The sequence below is a fragment of the Leptinotarsa decemlineata genome, unplaced genomic scaffold (genome assembly GCF_025532065.1).
Source record: "Leptinotarsa decemlineata unplaced genomic scaffold, Ldec_3_MD MMD2_tig00026340_RagTag_RagTag, whole genome shotgun sequence".
In the NCBI taxonomy this organism is placed as follows: domain Eukaryota; kingdom Metazoa; phylum Arthropoda; class Insecta; order Coleoptera; family Chrysomelidae; genus Leptinotarsa; species Leptinotarsa decemlineata.
This window is the reverse complement of record NW_027412694.1, coordinates 1,995,174-2,018,027: the sequence shown is the minus strand read 5'-3', so window position 1 is coordinate 2,018,027 and position 22,854 is coordinate 1,995,174. Positions and strand designations below refer to the sequence as shown.

The 22,854-nt window shown below is 34.7% G+C and overlaps 1 protein-coding gene across 5 annotated transcripts in view; it reads left to right on the top strand.

Annotated features, from left to right (window-relative positions):
* The window catches only part of LOC111509637 (electroneutral sodium bicarbonate exchanger 1), a 106,652-nt gene that overhangs the window by 31,692 nt on the left and 52,106 nt on the right, over nucleotides 1-22,854 (top strand). For 3 of the 5 annotated variants that reach the window (XM_074183510.1, XM_074183511.1, XM_074183513.1), the window contains 2 exons: nucleotides 9,669-9,763; nucleotides 19,672-20,103. In XM_074183510.1, the coding sequence (XP_074039611.1) occupies nucleotides 9,679-9,763; nucleotides 19,672-20,103 (517 nt within the window). In that variant the 5' untranslated portion in view covers nucleotides 9,669-9,678. Of the gene's footprint in view, nucleotides 1-6,707; nucleotides 6,808-9,662; nucleotides 9,764-19,016; nucleotides 19,185-19,671; nucleotides 20,104-22,854 lie in introns of those variants that run through there. The other 2 variants (XM_074183512.1, XM_074183515.1) reach the window with 2 other exon arrangements.

The window sequence follows — 22,854 nt, the reverse complement described above, 5'->3', positions numbered from 1 at the left end:
GTGGAAGAGTACACGCATGCTATCGGTATTAAATTCGGGTGCAATGGTCCATCTCGAAAGAGGATGATGCGGGGACTACTGAGAGGATGTGCAACTCATAGATAGAAGTATCCTACACCTTCTGGATGTCGGAGAGACGTATACTTACCTCGGGGTGAAACAACGCCACTCACAAGAGATAACAGCAGTGAAAATATCTCTCCGCAGCAAGTATTAGCACAAACTTCGACAGATCTGGTCATCGGAACTGTCGTGGAAGAACGAAGTTGCTGCAACAAATATGCTTGCCGCTTCAATCTTACTCTACTCGTTTGGAGTAGTGAAGTTGACTCGGGAAAAGCTGTATCAACTCGACGTAAAGACCCAAAAAATGATGCATCTCTATAGAAGTTTTCATCCCGAATCGTCTGTTCCACGGTTGTACTTCTCCCGACAACAGGGAGGCCGTGGACTTTGGAGTTTGGAGTATCTACATGACAGAATTTTACTGGATACAGCCTGTAAAGTCATCAGGAGTTCGGATCCCCTTCTCTGCATGGTCCGTGACCATGAGAGAGCAGGAATTGGAGCATTCCTCTCTAGGGCAGCTGCTCGAGCAGGTGATGAACTCGATATAGTTTTCTACTCTGAATGAGGTGACCACAACTCTGTTACCGAGTTGGAACCCGTTCAGCAAAAAGCTCAGATAAAAGCCGCAGAGATCACCTTACTTCTGCGGAGACACAAGGATAAGCCAATACATGGGGTCTTTTTCAATAACATTGGGGACATTGGCTTATCAAAGCGCCTGACGTTCGCTTTTCTCAGGTCGAGTGGGCTGAAGTCGGAAACTGAGGGGTTCATCATGGCTTGCCAGGATGGTGTCTTCAATACCTTAGTCTACTGCAGTCGCGTGATGGGTATAGAGGTTCCTGACAAAAAGTGCAGGGCCTGCCGCGAGGCGCCCGAGACCCTAATGCACTTGCTATCAGCATGTTCATCATATGCGGTTTCGGCCTATATCCATCTACATAACGCGGCCCTGAGAGTGCTATATTACCATCTACGACACTCTTACGGTATTGACAAGACACCGATGTTGCCCTACGCTCCGGGGGATATTGAATCCGTTGTGTGGAACGAGAAGTGCCGAATTTATTGGAACTATCCGTTCCACACCCTCAGGCTTATACAAGCTAATAAGCCTGATGTAGTCCTTCTCGACCACCAGACCAAAACGATATTTGTCGTGGAGTTTTCAGCTCCTGGCGAGACGATTATCATCAGGAAAGAGGAGGAAAAACGAATAAAATATCGAGATTTTTTCTTCGAACTCCGCAGACTCTATCCAGATCACTCTGTCAAGATGGTTGTTCTGATCAATGGGGTCCTTGGTGGAATTATGTCCTCTCTACTTCTGAATCATGAAATCATACTGGCTTGCTGCACTAAGGCAGAAATCTTAGCCGCACAGATGCAGAAGGCTGTCATTCTTGGCTCATTGCGCTTGCTCAGGGTACATAATTCTCGGACCCAATGATCACTTACACCACGGTGTGGGAAGTGGTCATTGGTTGATAATGCTGGCGGGCCCTCACGAATGTATCGGGGCTTCGAGGGATAGGGCCTGACTAGCGCACACTACGATGAAAAAAAATAATGATAATGTTCATTCATGAATCTTCTAAACTGTATATCTAATTGTGTGACATAAGATATTTTCATGAATATATGAATATAAATAAACAGATTGCGAATAATAAAAACTTAAATTATGAAGAAGAAAATATTTTTTTTATATAACGGAGAAAAAAAACAATCCATATTACTAATGAAACAAATAGTCACAATGGCATATTAATAATGAAAAAATATTTATTTATTGTAGAAAAATAGTTTTTTATAGTTTTATATACATGAGTTTTGAATGAGTTGAAGTTTTTGATGGCTTTTGGCACTAAAAGTTTTTTTTTCTCTGCTCCGAGTACAATAGCCATGTTCGATGGGATGAACTTTTTTTTCTGGTAGATGCCGAATATGATTTTGAGACAGAAGAGTTTTCTTGGATCGAAAAGTTGACTTTCTCTATACAGTGCGTTACTCGAAAAGGTAATTTTTTAAGTCCAGTATTTCTCTCAAGTATTTGAAACGTAAAAGAAAACCTCCTAGCTTGTTACAAATATTTTTGTAACAAGCATGTAACAACCATGCATACCTTTCTCATCAACTACACAACTGCTAACACAAGGATGAGATACACAAATAGATAAAGCCATCTTAAGTCCTACTGCTATTGTGAAAGATTTATCGTTCATAATGTTCAGAAGAGGTCGGTCCCCTGTTCTTTGTATTATTTTCTTTTTATCTGTGAGAAGAGCAATATCAGTTGCGGCATGCCAAAGTGATTCACCTTCAGCATTTCCACCATTAGAAACATCTTTTATATTGATAAATATGGAAGGAAGGATGGAATCGATAAGATCAGAAAACCTTCGACAGAAAAGCTGAAAAATCTGAGGAAGAAGCCGAACGTAGCCCTAGTTCGCGTGGGTTTACAGGAAGCATTGCTTGCTCGTATTTGATTATCATATAACCAAGTTCAGCTACATATCGACGATAAAGGGTACCGACAGCAATCGGTCCTTTTGTATCGGTCCTCCATCCTTTTTTCGAAGAACACACAGTGACGCGCCAAAAAGTATAGGACATATTTCTGGAGAAATCCTATCCGTAAAAATGAAGTTACATGATTTCGTAACAGAAGAAAGAAGTTTCTGTCCTGAATTTCCAAAGCTGTGACTAATGAGTTCTTGCATGTGACTAGGATGAAAAGAATCTTAACCACTAGCAGAACTAAAACGAAAAGATTCAATTGCCTCCAATTTTTCACGTTCTGAAAATGGGAACACCGGAAACTCTGAAAAATCGTATGGTAGTTGCGAATTCAGAGAATGCGTGAGTGTTTTGATCGGAGAACTGAAAGTGTGGATACATCATATTCGGCCAACGTATCACTCGAGCTCGAGATTCTGACAGAATGTGACCATCAGCTATTGTACTCAAAACAAGCTTAGAAAAGTTTTGGTTATATTTCCTTTTATCGATCTGACATGGAATGACATTGGTCTTGGAATTAGGAAGTTTGATGTTTTTCTTTGTAAGAGAGTCCTTGGCATGTGAGATAGTGAACTACGTATAAGAAATTTCACCAGTTCGGACTTTCATTGTCTACTATATAAAATGATTTGAATTCCCTGAAACAACTAAAAAAGAAGAATAAAAAATGAATAGCGGAAAAAAAACAATTATATCAAGCAAAATAAACCTGAAATGAAATAATAGTGAAATAAAATAGAACAATTGAACAAAAATAAATAAAAATAAAGAAATGAAAAAAATAAAAATAAAAATAAAAAGTTGAGAGATTCCAAGTCACGTTAGTTAACGACGTTTCGATTGTTAGTATCTACAATCTTCTTCGGGTGATGACTGGTCAGACTGGACAGTCATTTCTTTTTTAGTTATTTCACGGATTTCAAATCATTTTATATAGTATACAATGGAAGTCCGAACTAGTGAAATTCATCATGAAACAATCACCTTCAAACAAACGAAGGTATAAGAAAATTTAACAAGTTTTCCCAGATTGTTGGAGAGTTTGTACGCAAACATCCATCCATAATTTCGCAAAGGGCAGAGGCAGAGCAATTCCTAGTAGATTATGGAATCTTTTTTATGATGTGACGTTTCAATGAGGACATTTTATAATGAAACGAAGTATTTAATGACACATCTTTAGTAGAATACTTCAGTAATATCCAAAATTAGCGAGATTGGACGATAATTTTCGTTTTTTTTTTCATCGCATTTTGTGAATAGAGGTTTTACAATTGCCATTTTGAATAATATGGAAAACAATCCTGTGTTGAAACATACAATAATTAGAAACGTTATTGGAGCAGCGATTTGATATGATGTTTCTTTCAAAATTTTCTGACCTTATTTTATCTCTTCCCTGGTTTTTATTTATTCTTTAGTGTTTTGAGTATTCATTCGACTTCAAATTACGTTGGAAAAAGATATATTTCATTTTTAAAATTATTGATTTTTCCTTCAAAATTTTTGGGAATATTGATTTTTTCGACAGTTTTTCTCAAGTCACAGAAATAGTCGTTGAATTCATCTGATATATCTTCCATATCGGTAATAATTTAATTCATTCCGTTTCTTATTTGCTCAATTTTTTTTCAGTTTCTGCGTTACCACGTATTTCACTGAAGCATTGCCATAAGTGTTTTTATTTTTTCTATCAAACCTCTATACATATGTAGTAATATTTTTTGGATTTCGAAGTATATGTTATGTGGATTGAATTGTGACATTTAATATAGTTTATTTTTGTTCTTGATGGATATAATCCATGGTTTTTTAGATTCGATCTTCTTCGCTACTTCTACTGGTTTTGTGTTATTTTCTATATGTTTGGAAAGAGTGTTCATGAATAATTAGGTCATTTTGTTCACATAATTCGATTCATACATAGAATTCCATGTTTCTGAGACAAGATCATAATCGTTCCATCAATAGCTAAATGCCGTTTCTCAAGACTGGGCAGTACTGCTTAGTCAGTTATTGTATATTCGAAGACAAATGAACTGATATTCTCTGATAATTTTCCGTTACACCTAGTATGAAAATGATCTAGGCATGTTTCGCTTATTGGTCTCGTGTATTGATTATTGTAAGAGATGAAATCAAAAGAGCTCAAAAAACTTTTGTATTCCTCGATATAATTCATCGATATTTATGTCACCTGTGATTATATGACTTTTTTCAATATTATTTTTAAGGTATTTCGCGAGTTTCGAATTGAATAGTCCAGGACATAATAATATGTTCGACGATTTACAAAAAATAGTTATAATGACTTCACTTTCAAATCCCTAAATAGTTAGTTCAACAGCTTTTAGACTACCAATATCTACGAAAATAGAGTCGTAAGTGATATTCTTTATTATGTAAACAATTATTTCATCATTTTTATTGTGGGTACCACCAACCCATGCACTCTGTAGGTTACTGAAAGAAGTATTACATCGAAATATTTTTTGAACTGATCCAGAAAAACTATCAATCCGTCGAATTTTTTTTAATGCGTCTGATATTCATATGAAGAGTACTTATGTTGTAAGTTAAAGTTTTTGTTATTTCGTTGAAATTCGACGAATTCACCTTTGATGGGCTCTTTTCCATATTCGTTGATATATCGATCCATAATTTGATAGACTCATCAATATGATAAACGAAATTTATTAAAAATACGAATGAATTGATATTCATTTTCACCTGAACACACAAGTGTGACACACTTGTGATTTCTGTAGGCTGGCATGACATTTTCATAGCCATAAAAAAAGAACTTACTATTGATTTGATAGTAGAGCTTCCACCCGTCAAACATTCATAAGGGTTTCCCAGTATACACCCTCATCAGACATCTGATTATCAGATGTGAGTCCAGTGAGTATATATTCATAAACGAAATAGCATATTGAAAATTCTAACAACGTTGCCAATATTTATCGCATCAAATGTCAGCAAGTTGGTAATTAATTCCTTCACAAGTGTTTTTCCTAACACGGTTAGGAATCACACGTTAAAAGGTAAGACCTCGTTAGTCCTTCTCACACAAATTTCTCAACTTCTGAGAGTTATCGTTCGTATGGGGGCGGCAGCTGATTAACGGAAAAACAGATTTTAAACAGATTTTGAACAGATTTTTTTAACAAGTGTTTTTCAACAACCGTTGTGTCGGCTACAACTGCGTATGGTTCTCAGGTAACCAGTTTATTTCATTCTTACATATATACCAAGTGGTATTGACTGAATCATAAGTTCATTTCATAACACAATTTTCAATATCATTCGATAATTTTTGTCTTGATGGTCATTTTTTCATTTCAACACTGGAGGTCAGTTGAGCAGAAAATATGGATAGAAGGAGTAATACTGACATTTTATGTATGATGTAGTTTTTGAAAGTGCTACTTTCATTACAAAAAGTTCATTGTACATTTCCATTGAAAATCTGCAAGTATTTGAAGTTATCAAACTAGATGAAGACGCCAAACTGACAGGTGGTATGATAAATAATATACAGTATCAAAGAATGTAAACTTTCACGGCCAGAGAAAACTGTGTGAAAGCTTGTTTCTTTTTTTTGCCATGGTTTTCATGCAGGTGTTTATGTCTGACGTTTCGTTTACTACTGCGGTAGATACTATCCCGTAGACCCGTAGACTGCCTGAATTATTTTTTGACATGATGGACCCGTGTTTGAAGTTGGTATTAACATCATTACAAAATTTGTCATCTTCACCGATATTATCAGTAGGTATATTCAACGAGATCCGAGGCATAATTGCAATTTTCACCTCTGCATCCTTGCATGATCGGGTGCAATTCATCCCTGTTTTCCTACAGTTGCAAGTTTCACTGCAGTATGATACTGTACAATTACAATAAACTACGAGTAGTTTCAGTAATTTTGGAACTAACAATGTTTCTGTCTCAATCGTAAAATTCCACGTTTTCAATTTCGACTGACTCTTCTTGTCAACCGAAAATTTCCGAAATATTGTGCTAGCACTGAGTTTTTTCTGGAATATTTATTAATGTAGATTTATATCGTGTTTTGGTTCAGTATTACAGACAACATATATTTCTAGGAAATGCCAAATGGGCGATTTCAACGATGTATACTTATGACAAAGGACCATGCACAAACCTTATGGAGAATGGCTTTCGGTGAATTCAGCTGATTTTTTGGTATGATGAACATTTCAATGTCCTGATCAAAATACTTCACGGGCACAACGGATAATAATGGGCTGTATTCGGGATAAAAATTACTAAAAGTCGGCAAACTGCGAATTTGGAAGGAAAACTGGAGGAATAGGCCGTATTATTTTGCAACTTCATGCCTCTCGGAAATTGTAGCGTGCACTTTAGCAATTATTTCATGGGTATTGTGTCTTTGAAGCACCGTTTGCCAAAAAGTAATTTCGATAACATTATGAAAACAATAAATTGTGAGGAAATTAGTCAATGGATATGGATATGCTTATATAGAATATGATTCAGTTGATATACCGTGTGACATATATTCATGTTATAGCCCCCTTTTCTCCTTCGTTTCTCTGGCTATATTTCTGGGAACATTGAATATGCTTACTAGACAGCACTCTTTGAGAAATTTGTGGAACAAATTCTAATTTCTGTTTTTCCAAAAATGACATCAATTTTTGGATTTCAAATGAGGCACCCTGATCGGTCAGAGCTGATCATGAGGAATTCAACGATATTTGGTTTTATCGTGTCTAATGACTAAGGAGATACCGCTATTTATTTCATCCATAAGCTCGATGACTGGAAGAGAGAGTTGGATGGACACTCAAGAAAAAGGTTTTTTGTCCTACTCATGGAGCTTATTTATAAGATAAATGGTGATATTTCCGTTGTCACTGAAGGTAACACCATCACACCTAGTATCATTGGTTTTCTCATGATCATCGCTAACTGATCTTGTCATAATATACAGGATGTCCTGTTTGAAAATCAAAAGTTGTTGCCATTTCCGGAAAAACCGGAAGTTCAATTTGTTTAACAAATATGTCAAAAAGTGACGTCTAGTGAGCACATTCAATATTTCGAATTTCAGAAATATTGCTGAAATGAAGTAGTGAAAGGGAGTGTACCTTGAGTATGTGTCACTCGGTATAGGGGCTGATACATGGAAAAAATTATGGAAGTAAAAAAATGGGTATATTGATAATGTCACAAATTACAACACTATAAATATATATGAAAAAATTTGTAGCAAGTTTTATTGAAGAATAATATTGCTGAGACGTACTTTCCAACGTCCTGATCGAATGTATGATGGGCATAACGGAAAATAATGGACAGTCTTCGAGAGAGACGGCTCAAATTAGGCAAAATAGCGTGTGAGAAAATGAGAATTGAAACCTGTCACAAATAAGCAATGTTTCATCATTTTCATTTTTTCAATCATTCTATCATTTCCTTATGGAATAACGTATTTGACATAAACCTTACATTAGTTTTCATTCATTTATGAGAAAGAGAACATTGTAATAGGGGAGCCCAAGCGGGGGTTTCGGGATTTACTGAAGCACGGCAGATTAATATACAGGGAGATACCTTGTACCCGGTTAAGTACCTTCACCAAATATGAGCCCCATATATAAGGCAGCCCGTGAAGGATAAAGGATCAGATCAGTAAAAAAAAATTGATCATCAGAAATTCTCGAGCGCGTCAGATTAAGATAGTTTGAGTTAATTACATGCTGAAAGTTGTATACTCCAGTAATCTGACAATTTGAGAGTGACGTAAAGGAAGGGGAGGGCAGCAAAGTTGTAAAAAAACGTCATCTCGACATTCTCGAGCGTAGCTATTTTTTTTTTATTTTGAAGTAAATAATTCAAGGATATCGAAAAATATATAATCTGACGATTTCCGCATGCAGAAATAGCTAAAATTTGTCGAGAAAGTTTAATGCGTGGAGCTACGTAATGCCTATATTTCTCTCTCCGCGTTTCTATTCCTTTTTCACTTTTTCTCTATCTATTACTCTCTCACTGCGTCCCCACTCTGAATTCTGTTGCCACGACGCCATCAGAGGTGATCACAGAGACTCGTTCGTGATGAAGATGGAAATGATATTCAATTAATCAATTAATTGATGTATGTAGCCGTTACTACGTGGTAGGAAATCATAATTTTATTATATAAGCTTTGCAACCTAATAGGTCTCTATGACGCTCGAGTAAATCCCCATTTTGCATCGTGGGCTCCCCTGCTATTGGCAGATCAAGATCTTCAGATGATGTGTTGCTGCAGGTTTTTCCGGGTTTTCCTGTAGCTAAAAAAGCAAATTCGCCACTGGAATCAATTTTTGTTATTGTTTTATAACTCCATGATTTGTATTTTGAAAGTGTTATCATTATATAAATAGGAAAATCATTTATAAACATGTTCTTGGGTATGAAATTGAGAAAGTATTTTGTTACACATATTTCAAAGACTCAAACTTAAAGTTTAATTTCGTTATTTGTGAAAATAGGGACACCGAAATGATTTGAAAGTCTACAATTGTATATTTTTTTGAATCCACTCAGATATTCTTTCCATGCAGACTTCATTCTACAAAGTATCATACTTTGTAGAATGAAGTCAGTGGGACTACTTAAAGCGATGGCACATGTAAAATGATTCATACGTTGTCACAAATCTCACCAAAATCGCATGAGTTGAGACGCATGTCGTTTTTCATGAAAATGGGGGAACGAAGTTGCACCTTTTATATGGATTACTTTTCTCAATGCCTTTTTCTACACGTCGTTCTGAATCCAATGATATTGCCCATATTTTTAGATCAGATTTGTGATGCAGACTAATACTTTTTTATTAAATATAGGATGAAGAAAATAACTCTTGGCTAATTCCTACTAAGATTTTCATTTGTTCACGGCCGGTTTCGGTTTATAGAATCATTTTCAAGTTTACTTCAACATAGTGTCATTTTTTCAACCAATCTGATCGATATTGAATAGTACTTACTCACACTTCAATGTCTGAAGACTATCAAATATTTTGTTAATTTCAGAATATACAGTATGGTTTCCGAAACTGACATGGAAGAGTCAAAGTGTATGAGAGGGAATCTCGAAGTGCATTATCCTCTTGGAGAAGATTTTGAAGGTAAAGTAATTTCACTATTGAAACTAACATTTTCTCAAAATTAAATATTTCTAATTTCATGAGGCTATAAAGTAAGTTATTATCTTAAAAAAAGATATCTCAGGAATAATACTAGTTATGTTTCCAATTCGTATTGAATAGATGAATGAATGTAAAAATTAATGTTGATGTTAGGTTACATCAAATCATCTAAAATGACAATTCGTTCAGGTCAGTGTCAACTCCCTAGACTCTCAACTCCCTACACTCCCTGGGCTGACATATATCAGAAAACAACTACTCCCCTAGCTAATATAACGAAGGGCTAATACCAGTGTAGGGAGTTGAGACTGGCCTGAACGAATGGTTCTTTTAGATGATTTGATTTATAGTCAGTTTTCAAGTATGCCCTCTGACTATATGTGAAAAGGTAGGTTATATTTTTTTGATCCTATACCTTATTTGTCTTGTCACAAGTATGAAGAGATGATAAATCATGGAAAGCATCACCTGAAGAAGTATAAAGTGGATTTCGTGCTGCCTTTTTTGTGCATATTCTAGGACACGAGAAATTGCATTGTTTATCAAAACTTCTGTAGGTGGAATAGCTCTTCAATCGGATATGTGAGTAAATGCTGATTTATAGCATTGCCCCTCCTGCAGAGGTCTTTTCATAACCACCATTTTTGACAGCAAGAAATAACATTGTTCATCAAAACTTCCGTTGGTGAAATAGCTCTCCAGTCGGAAATGTGAGTAAATGCTGATTTGGAGCATTGCCCCTCCTGCAGAAGTCATATCATAACCACCATTCTTGGTAGCAAGAAATAACATTGTTCATCAAAACTTCCGTTGGTGAAATAGCTCTCCAGTCGGATATGTGAGTAAATGCTGATTTGGAGCATTGCCCCTCCTGCAGAAGTCATTTCAAAACCATCATTTTTGGCAGCAAGAAATTACATTGTTTATCAAAACTTCTGTAGGTGAAATAGCTCTCCAGTCGGAAATGTGAGTAAATGCTGATTTGGAGCATTGCCCCTCCTGCAGAAGTCATATCATAACCACCATTTTTGGTAGCAAGAAATAACATTGTTCATCAAAACTTCCGTTGGTGAAATAGCTCTCCAGTCGGAAATGTGAGTAAATGCTGATTTGGAGCATTGCCCCTCCTGCAGAAGTCTTTTCATAACCACCATTTTTGGCAGCAAGAAATAACATTGTTCATCAAAACTTCCGTAGGTGAAATAGCTCTCCAGTCGGATATGTGAGTAAATGCTGATTTGGAGCATTGCCCCTCCTGCAGAAGTCATATCATAACCACCATTTTTGGTGGCAAGAAATAACATTGTTCATCAAAACTTCCGTTGGTGAAATAGCTCTTCGGTCGGATATGTGAGTAAATGCTGATTTGGAGCATTGCCCCTCCTGCAGAAGTCATTTCAAAACCACCATTTTTGGCAGCAAGAAATTACATTGTTTATCAAAACTTCCGTAGGTGAAATAGCTCTCTAGTCGGATATGTGAGTAAATGCTGATTTGGAGCACTTCCCCTCCTGCAGAAGTCATTTCATAACCACCATTTTTGGCAGCAAGAAATAACATTGTTCATCAAAACTTCCGTAGGTGAAATAACTCTTCAGTCGGATATGTGAATGAATGCTGTTTTAGGGCATTGTTCCTCCTGCAAAAGTAATTTCATAACCACCATTTTTGGCAGCAAGAAATAACATTTTTCATTAAAACTTCCGTAGGTGAAATAGCTCTCCAATCGGATATGTGAGTAAATGCTGATTTCGGGCATTGCCCCTCCTGCAGAAGTCATTTCAAAACCATCATTTTTGGCAGCAAGTAAAATTCACTAACCTAAATTGAACAAATGTATAGTATGATACTTATAGAAGGAATAGTTAGTATTGTCACTATCACCATCATTTTCATATTTCTGCTATAACTTTCCATCTCAACTTCAAAATGGTTCTGTCGCAAGCGACCCCTTTTATCAACTGGAAGAAATCCTAGAATTTTCGATGTCATGTTTTTAGGATGACAGCCAGATTCATAAAATATGTTTGTCGAAGCTTCACAATCACTTCCGTGAAAGATGGCCGAAGCACGTGCTATTGCGGTTTTCTAGATAAGTCTCCAATTCCATTTCTTTCAATTTAATTCTCAGTAAAGATGTGTAAAAAACTCTAGTTTCCTCGGTCACAGGCAAAGCCGATAAAAATATAGTCACAACTTTGCAAGAGAAAGCAAATATTTCTAGTCAATCGTTCGCTGACAACTCAACTCTAGGATATCAAAAGAGTAAGTTCTTTCACAATTTGCTTCCATCGATAACACATTGAATTCGAGATATTGAATTCGAGCCTGCACAGCCATGACAGCAATATTGGTGCTTAACAAATGACATTTGTAAAATATGATTTTGGACGATGGTGACTCCGAAGTAAATACTAGCGCGTATGTAAATATTATCAGCAAATAACCTTCAATTAATTTATCATATATGAAATATTTCTTAATGAGTTTGTTGCATATGAAAAAAAAATTAAATATATAAATTAAAAGTTCCTCATATCAATCACAGATAATGACAAACAAGTCAATGAATATCTGAAGAAAAGAAGATAATTCATAAAATATTATCTTCAAAAATATTTTCTTCTTGATTCTGTGATGTCTTTAAATCGTTTTCAAGCCGTATCTCTAACTCAATAATGAACCAATATCTTCTTCAAATACACCTCTGTGAAGTATTTTGCATGAATATATGTCGTATTTTATTCAATATTCACCGAGATATTAGCCTGGTAAGCCTGGCAGGCATTAACCAGAACCTACGATGTAGGTGGTTACGTATACGTATATTTCGAGGAAGAAATGATTCATTTCTACTGAGGAAGCTATGGTGTCAGCAAAACGCGTGTAGAAATAATAAATATAGTTTGAAAAACTAAAAAAATACGTTTTTAAAGAACATCGAACTGAAAAGTTAAAAATATTTTTTTCTTATATAAGCTCAAAACAATAACGAACGAAAAATACTAGTATTATTGTGAAAAAAGCGACGGGCGCTTGATATACAAAAAATATGGCACAAAGTGCCCACGCCTTTTTTACAATAATACCAGTATTTTTGTTCGTTATTGTTTTAAGCTTATTTAGAAAAAAATATTTTTTACTTTTCAGTTCGATGTTCTTTAAAAGCGTGTTTTTAAGTTTTTTAAACTATATTTATTTCATCTAAACTTTGGGATCAATCAGCCCTATATAGTTTAGAAAAATTACCATTGATATTTTCCGATTCCGGAGAGGGAATCTGAAAATCACCTACCAAGCACAAGTCAGAAGGCGCGCAAAGGAAGGTTACAAGGAGGATAAGTACAGCGTCATCTGCCCGCGAATAGATCAAGCAATAATGTCGATATAACAAGGAGATTACGTACAGCGCCATCTGCCCGCGAAAAGATCAAGCAATAATGTTTATATATCAAGGAGGTCACATACAGCGCCATCTGCCCACGAATAGATCGAGCAATAATGTTGATATATCAAGGAGTTTACATACCGCCATCTGCCCACGAATAGATCGAGCAATAATGTTCATAATTCTGTCAAATATAGTTACAAGCAAACAAACAAACAAACCAACATATATACATACATGCGGGTGGAGCTGATGAAAGCGTGTTACAAAAATATGAGTGAAAATTATTTGATTATTTTCATGAATAAAGAAAAATTGAATTTTCTCAGAAGCCCAATGTGAAAATTTTCAAATTCATTCAAGTGATACATGATGAATTTCATAAGTTCGTACTTCCATTGTCTGATATGAGTCCACTATGATTCGAAATCTATGAAAAAACAAATAAAATCAGAATGAATAGCTGAAATATCAATTAAACTAAGCAATAAAACCTGAAATGGAAATATAATGAAACGAATAAAGTGATCAAGATACAAAATGAAAAAAAGAATAGAAATGAGAAATAATTCAGAATAAATTAAAAAAAAATTCATTTTGCCTCACTCAACATAGTTCCTAAAATTCAGAACTTGGTTAAAACAAGGATATGCATAGTCCCATTTGTTGACGTGCAATTCATAACACTGTTGAGGATATGGTATAGAACAAGAACCTTCACGTCTTGTGGCAAATCCCTCAACCACCGATAGGATAGAGTTCTCCTGGACGAAAATTTTGATCACCGAAAACAGCCAGTCACATTTAGAAAGGGCGTGTTTCTCAGTCTACTTCATTCTGTCTCTCACTATTGTCATTATTGTTGTGTATATAATTACTGGGAGTATATGCAGTTTATAGTTGGAAGTGGACTTGGGGTAGAAACCACCCACTATTAAAGGTATCAAAGGCAGTAAAAAACTCTGCGGTAAGTATCAGCACAATCTCTGACAGATCTGGCCATTGGAATCATCAGAACTGGATACAATTGCTTCTATGAATAAGCTTGCTGTTCCATTCATTCAATACTATTTGGAACTGATAGTTCGTACCGGAATCTCTGGCGTGAAATGTATCTATTGAAAATACTTCACCAACAACAGAACGAAAATTAAGGTCTCTCAATGAATGCGTGTTTCGCTAACCAAGTTAGCGTCCTAAGGACGCATGATGATCTCCTGAGATAGCTAATTGGTTAACGAAACGCGCGTCGAGAGACCGTGATTTTTGTTCTGGTATTAGGATAGTATTTTCAATATATACCCTTTGGAGTAGTAGAGGAAACCTGTGAGTAGCTGTACCAATTTTATAAGAAAAAAATTATGCACCATCGTAAGAATTTGCATACTAAATCATCTATCCTATGGTTGAAGAGAAGGCCGAAGGCCGTGGAGTTTTGGGTTTAGAGTATATCAAAAAATAGTTTCGGTTTGAGCCTGCAAAGTCATTTGCAGGGGGATCCCTCAAGTGAATTTAAATAAGAAATCAAGAGGTTCATGAATGCCGGTCAGGTTGACGCATTCAGCACCTTGGTCTACCATAATCGCGTTATGAGTTTAGAATTTTCTGACACCAGATGCAGAGCCTGTATCGTCATAAACATATTCAGCATAAACCATCTCAATCTATGCGAGCCGACCCAACTAGTAATCGCGACGGCTGTATATCTAAAAAGCGAATATCTTAAAAAAAAAAATTATCCTTTGAACTTCCGCTGATTTCTATAGGAACCATCGGCAGAATCATGTCTTCGCTTCTTTTGAATCTGAAAATGATTACAGCTAGCGCTAGAATGTTGAAAATCACAGCCGGAAAAATACAGAAGGCGATATTCTTGGTTTGCTAATAAATCTCATGGTACACAATTTTCGGACCAGTAATCACTTGGTATTGATCTTTTTCACCATAGTCTACATCACGTCTCCCAAAAACTGGACACACGAAATAAATGTTACCAAATTTGGGGCGTATTCTCTCATAGTCTTGCAAAATAATTCCTGGCGTTGAAATATAAGCTTGTTTTATCTGGATGTGTTGATAAATGATGTTGATATTGGTGCTAAAAAGTCGAATATTCTATAGATCCATTCATCCTAGGATTATTCATACTTTTTCAGATGTAGAAAGGTTGCAGTTTTAATTTCATTCTAATAGGTTACTGCGAAAATTCAAAGTATATTTTTCAACGAAACTTGTTGTTGATGATAACTTCCACGATAGAAAAAGGTTCTGAAATTATACCTATTTCGACATTCTTGAGTCTTGAATCAGTCTTCGTCTTCAGAACAGCAAATGAACAAATATAAATTGCAGATTTTCCCTTTGATTCGCTTTATTTCCAAATTTCTTCGACGGATGTCAAAATATTTTCGAAATGTAAAATATATCAATGTCGTTGATTGACATCTAAAACATTCGATTTGGAAAAATGTTTTCTGTGATATTGGTCTATCGTAATTTCGCCACTATTCATATTTTTCTCCAAGATGGGTGGCCAAGTACGATCCCATTCTGAAGAGCCGACTGAAATACACTCACTTCTTTCCTGATTCAGATATACTGATTCTTTGAGCTCACGTCTCTCAGTGTGTGATTCACTGGCGATCATTTTGGTCCTTTTCTCGATGGTCTTATACATCATATCCATTTCGTTAGAACATGTTAAAAGAATCATTGAAAACACTAAACTTTCCTTGGGTATTTTTGTGACATTTCCATGGCTTCTGGTTAAGTTGACCATGATATGCTTCTGAACAAACTTGAGTACTAACTCGGTATCCCTGAGAGATGGTTCAAAAAATATTATTCTACTGAAAGGATGTATGTGAGAATTTAATCAACGATGATATTATAACCCTATCTTGTTAACAATCAACAATAATTTTTCAGGAGCAACAATGTCACTCTTTCCTAGCAACATCAGCCCCATTGACCATCATAATGATATACAGTTGCTAATTTTTCTCTCACAACATTTTCAAATACGTCAGAGCCAACAAACTCTTTCTAGACGTGTGTAAAATTCAACAAATTCACATCAATCCTTACAAAAAAATTACGATATAGAGATCGTATTTGTGACTCATCTGTAGGAACAACCTCGATATAATCGATACAAAAACAAGCAATCAAAATATTTCTTGGGTTGAATCGTAAAAACTGATACAGGAATAATTTTGAAAACAACAAAATTTCCACAACTGTATATACTGTTATTGAAAATTGTAAACACATTACAATGACACCAAATTCATATAATAAGAATAAGTTCAAACACGTGATGAAAGAATTATCACATCAACAGGTTTTCTATATTTCCGATGAATTCCTCAAAAGCAATGTAGGTAACTATTTAATCACATTTCATACACGGTTTTTCAAATTCGATCCCCACCATTGAAATTTCGGAAAATATGATAGATATGAAGATGGTTGAATTGAGGCAAAGTTGCGCATTTACCTGAATAACAAAATGTCGTTGAGACAGTTCTGAAACTCCAAATATATCCGGAGATATCCAGAAAAAACAAAAATTTCGGGAAATGGTTTTTATTTTTTCTGGCATTATTTTTCGCATTGCTACTTTGTCCCTGCTATATTATGGTGTTTTCATATTTGCTATCCGACGTTTCGTTTCCGGCCACCATCTCAACTTTATTTTTTCTTATGGACGCTACATTGGATTCTTTCTGTTATGAATAGAACCAGATTTTACCTTTTCAATGATGTATCATGAGTTATCATTTTTTCAGAGAAAAATTGAGAAAAAAATTTTTTATCATAATATAAATAGTTGTTGACTGTGATGTTTCTAAATTTGACTCTCAATTTGTTACACTCGATGACATTTTCTTATTTTACAAGTCATTGAATTTTTGGCGAAAAATGGCTTTCACGAATGAAGAAAAAAAAGATATGATGAAAATTTATTACAAATACGAAAGAAACAGTGTTAGGACATCCAGAATGTATTTAAACTTGTATTTCGAAAGACGAAAACCACATCAAACTATTTTCAAGTTATTAGATAAAAATATCACCGAGTTTAGGTCGTTTGAAAAGCCAATTGAAAAATACTGAGACAGACTCAACAATCAAAATTTGATAAATGTGGTATGTATGAGATAAATTAGACATTATGTCGTTTTCAATGGAAATATAACTTTGAACAAATAACAATAATTAACTAAAATGGAAAGACAAAAGTAAATCAAATGCTCAAAATGCTGGCCTTGTTCATGATAACAGAACTGTGCCCTTCTTCGAATATTATTCACTGCACGAATACTTTCCCTTCTCCTCAATCTTCCGAACTCTCTAAGAATGCTGTGTTGAAAGTCCTCAATATTTTGATATTCCCTCTGACCATAAACTCTATTTTTAAGTGTACTCCATAAGAATGTATCCATAACACTTAGGTCTGGAGACTTTGCTGGCCACCTCACCGGCCCGTTATTTTCTATACATTTATCATCAAGCCTTTCAGTTATGTAATTAGTTATTCGTCTGGTAGTGTGCGGTGGGGTACCATCATGTTGAAACCAGATGTTGTTATACTTAGCCAAAGGTAAGTCATCCAAATAGTTTTCGAAAATCGACATTAAAAACTGGTGACAGGTTTCTCCATTCAGATTTTCGTCAAATAATGGGGACTCAAAATTCTATCTTTGTAAATTCCTGCCCAAACGTTAATACTAGATCGCACTTGAGGTCGAATTTTCCGGAACTGCCTGGGATTGTTTATGCTACAAATATGTTCGTTATTTCGGTTGAATATCCCACAATTCGTAAAAGTAATTTCATATGTCCAAATTACATTCTTCAGGAAAGCAGGAAAATCAGGTCTCCTTATTACCCAATTAAAAAATTCTAATCGCCTTTCGAAATCACCTGAATGCAATTTTTTGGATATGTGTATTTTGTAATATTTCAAACCGCTTTTTTTAGACGTCTCCAAGCACTTGTATTTATTTCGGAGGAAATTTGACGTGTAGATTTTCCCGGGTTCATGTTCATCCGCAAATAATTAATTTTCATTGAAAAGGACTCAATGTCTAACTTACCTCATACATACTTCATTTATCAAATTTTCTTTAGCTTCCTGGTCCATTCTGTCTCCGTATTTATTCCTTGGCTTTTCAAATGAACCAAACTCGGTGAGATTTTGATCCATTAACTTGAACATACTTCGATGTGGTTGTCGTCTTTTGGGATACAAGTTCGAAAACATTTCCTATGGCCTAACACTGTTTCTATTTGTTTGTATTTGTAATAAATTTGTGTCATTTCTATTTTTTATACGAATGAAAGCCAAAAAATCAATGACTTGTACAATAACAAAATGTCGTTGAGTGTATCAAATTGAAAGTTAAATTTAGGAACATCAAAGTCAAAGCTTATTATGATAAGAATTAGTTTTTTCAATATCTCTAATCTTTCGAAAAAAAATTATAACTCATTATATATGATTAAAAACGTAAAATCTGGTTTCATTCAAAACAGAAAGAATCTTGTATAGGGCCTATAAGAAAAAATTAAGTTGATGGTGTTGGCCGGAAGACGAAACGTCAGATAGCAAATCTGTAAACACCCTTATGTAGCAGGAAAAAGTGGCAATGTGGAAGTGCAATATATTTTCGAATCTTTCGAAAAAAGAAGCATTAAAAAAATAAAAACCATTCTCTCAACGTCATATTGTTACTCAGGTGAATGCGCAATTCTGCCCCAATTCAACCACTTATCGATCATAGTTTCCGTGATTCCAATGTTGAGGATCGAATTTGAAACACCCTTTTTATGTTACAGATTGCTGCTACCGATTGCATAATCACCATTCTCACTGAAACATCAGCATTATCTAGTGTAAAAAATGTAGTATTTATAATTCGAAAGATGGCTATTCCATCTATCAATCTATTAATCATTTACTGATCGAAGGTGGCCTATACTTCGTATGAGTCGGCTATTGAAAAGGTAATCAATAAAATTTACTGAAATATGTTTTACCTACCCATCGTTGATTCATTCAAAGTAATTGAAAAGCAATTACTTGATCTCAACTTAGGCGTCTGGTTTCATAACTGATAAGTTAGAAAATTGTTTTTGATATGAAAAATGTAATATGCCATTTATGACAGTTTCGTTTATTCTAATCTCGTAATACGTAATTTTTGCACCAATCTGTTTTTTTACAATCTAAACTGAGAACAATTCAGTCAGCAGAAACTTCATTCGAAAATGAAGTTTGTGAAGATCGAATCGTCTTCAGTGTAGTTTGTGAAATTACTATGGATCTTCATCAAGTAAAGGCCAAGTCAGTCAGAAAAAAAAGATGATCTATTTTTACTTGATGATTTATTTTTAGTGAACTTTGAAATATCAGAATGTGTCGGCCCGCTTTTGGGAATGATTACATCAATTTGTTTGAATCGTCATTTGAATTTGTGTACGTATTTTTTAGACACTTCACCAGCTCAGCGCCTTCGCCTTTTCTTAATGGACAAAAATAAAAAACATGAAAGTCACCCCCTATTTTCGGAAATTGAAAAGCTTGTTATAGAAGGTGATGATGTTGAGTGGAGAGAGACTGCCAGATGGATGAAATTTGAAGAAGACGTTGAAGAAGGTAATAGGTGGTCTAAACCTTATGTTGCAACCCTTTCCTTGCAATCACTCTTTGAATTGAGACGGCTCATAACTACGGAAAGCGTTATATTCGATATGGAGGCATCTTCCATGGAGCAGATTGCAGATTTAGTTTTGGAGAATATGGATAATGATAACAGATTATCTGTGGAGCAGAAGAAAAAAGTGAGAGAGACTTTGTTGAAGGAACACAGACATCAGCATCAGCAAGGGTTGCCACTCAAGAAATCCCTCAAAAACAAAAAAAGTACGTCAAATCAATCATTTACTGAAATACATTGTTCGTAGAACCATATTATTTTTGTTTCCGAAACTATCAAATCACTTAAATATTTTTCAACAGAATTTTGATGTTCTACATAAATATAACTCATGATCGAATGGAATCGATGAAACTGAATTCATCTGTTCTAGTGAGGTTTTCTATTCATGTAATAATTCGAAAACGAATTTTGCTGTGATGCCTTCGTCAGTTTCGCTATATTCAAACATAATGTCAATAATTTTTTCAAAATAACGATGATTCAATGGACATATAAATGCATGCGCACCAACTTTTTGTATTGAAAAGTCTCCAAATTCAAACCATAGTTGCAGAATGGATTGTATTGTTGAATCATGAACTGTCATCAAATTTTCAATTCCAACTAGTTATTCCATGATATAATTTCTATTGGTTGCTTAAGCTAAGAATTTCAAAACTCTCATCATTTTTTGGGATAGAAAGGTTTTGGACTCCTAGTTTCCCAAGCCCAGATACGAATGAGTTAACAAATAATATTATTCTCCAATTTGATAACTGGTGTAAAAGGAACTGTTTGATCACAAATTTTACCAAAACCATTGCGGTTCAATTCCAGAGATCCAAAACAGGAAAACTTTCCACAGAACAACTGAACATTAATAATCAGAAAATAATATTTCAAAAAAGTTGTAAATTTCTAGGTACAATTGTTAATAGTTATCTTAGATGGGAAGAATGCATCACTATGATCTACTCCAAATTGAATAAACACTACTTCGAAATAAAAAATCTGATAAGTTGCCTTGATGCGGAGGGTATAATTGCTGTGTACTATACATTGGTTTACTCGATTATAAGTTATAACATTGTAGCTTATGGTTTGGCCACCGATAGTACCAGAGTATTTTTAGCACAAAAAAAGTTAATTCGTCTGATTTTCCATTTGGATTATCGAGAATTCTGCAGAAATATCTTCATAGAGAAAAAACTTCTATATTTCACGAGTATTTATTCATACAAACTTCTGAATCACACCTACATTCACAAAAACAGTGTCATACAAAATTCAATATTTCACGAAATCAGACTACAACAATTATAAAAAAATCTCCAAAATATGCAAGCGCGAATTTCTACAATTTATTACCCCATGAATTGAGAAACCACTCGAACCTGTTCAGATTCAAGTATAAACTGGAATCTTTCCTGCTCCTGAATGTATTCTATGATATAAAGAAATTCGCGATGTGGTGTAAGTATTCTTATATTTTACGGACATTAATAATTTTTATATTCTATTTTAGCAATAATAAGTAAAATATAACTATGCTATTTTGACTTGTCAATCCAATGTTCAATTGGTATCTGATCAATGAACTTCTATCTATCTATATAATATGAAATGTGGAAATTTTCCAAAGAAGGAAAGCAAGCAATCAATTTCATGAAAGGTATTCCTATCAAAGATATGTTCATCATGCAAAGAAGGAATTTCATACACAAACTGAAAGAGAAGGCCTTCTCGAAACAACTACTTTCATGTAGACATTGAATTACACAAAAGAAAAATACTTTCGTAAAAAATACTTTGAATAGGTACTGGATTATACAATAAACACTTTGCTTTATCTCAAATATTCGTTTTGGAATTGAATCAGAAATCATTCTCAGGATTCTCACACAACATAGTAGATGAAAGAGGTAAATTTTCACTTACATGGAATACTGTCATCCGATGACATCGTAATGAAATTCAATATTTCATTTGATTAAATCTCAGCCAAAGAAATCGAGTTCAAATTGAAGGGGCATATTTTCAGGAAAGGTTGATTTTTTTGGGGAAGGAAGGTATGGGCTTTCTACTTCTCCATCTTGATATAAAAAAATGTGGGGATCTTCCAAAGGAAGGAAGCAATCAATTGAAAAAAATTTTCACAAGAAGATGTGTAGAGCATGCAAAGAAACAACTTCCAGACACAAACTGGAAGAAACAGTCCTCCAAAAACAGCTACTTTCACATAAACATTAAATTACCAAAAAAAAAAGTACTTTCTAGTTATTTTATGAACATTCCACTGGTGTAGTCTACACTAATCTAATTTTGTTTGCCATCGTAACTTTTTCATTAACATATTCTTCGACTACCAATTCAAAACTGAACTATTGGTTTTGAGGAATTTTAGTCTCATAATCAATCTCATAATCTTAGTTACATATTCTTTCATTATTGAATATTCGCCTTCGACTTTCTTATTTATTTCAACATGGAGAAAAAAATTTTGGCTTCCTACTACTCCATCTTGACATACAAAAACTGGGAAATCTTCCAAAGAAAGGAAGGAAGCGATCAATTTCAAAAGAAGTAACTCTATACATAGATGTGTAGATTATGCAAAGAAGTAACTTTCAGGAACAAACTGGAAAAAAAGCCCTCCTGAAACAGCTACTTTCATATATAAACATTGAATTACACGAAAAAATCATTCTTCCGAAACAAATACTTCTATATGAACACTGAATTATACAAAAAACACTTTTCCTTACTCAGTTTGTATTCCAGACATTCGTTTTAGAATCAGATATCACTTACAGGAATTATACATATACTGAATGAAAATTAAAAAAATTCACTTACACGGAACACTGTCATCCTCACTGGTAGTCATCGATGTTTCGTCGTGAGACACTTGCCTTAGGGCTCCTCAGTACCAATCTGAATGATATTATGAGAAAAAACACACTATTCATTCATAA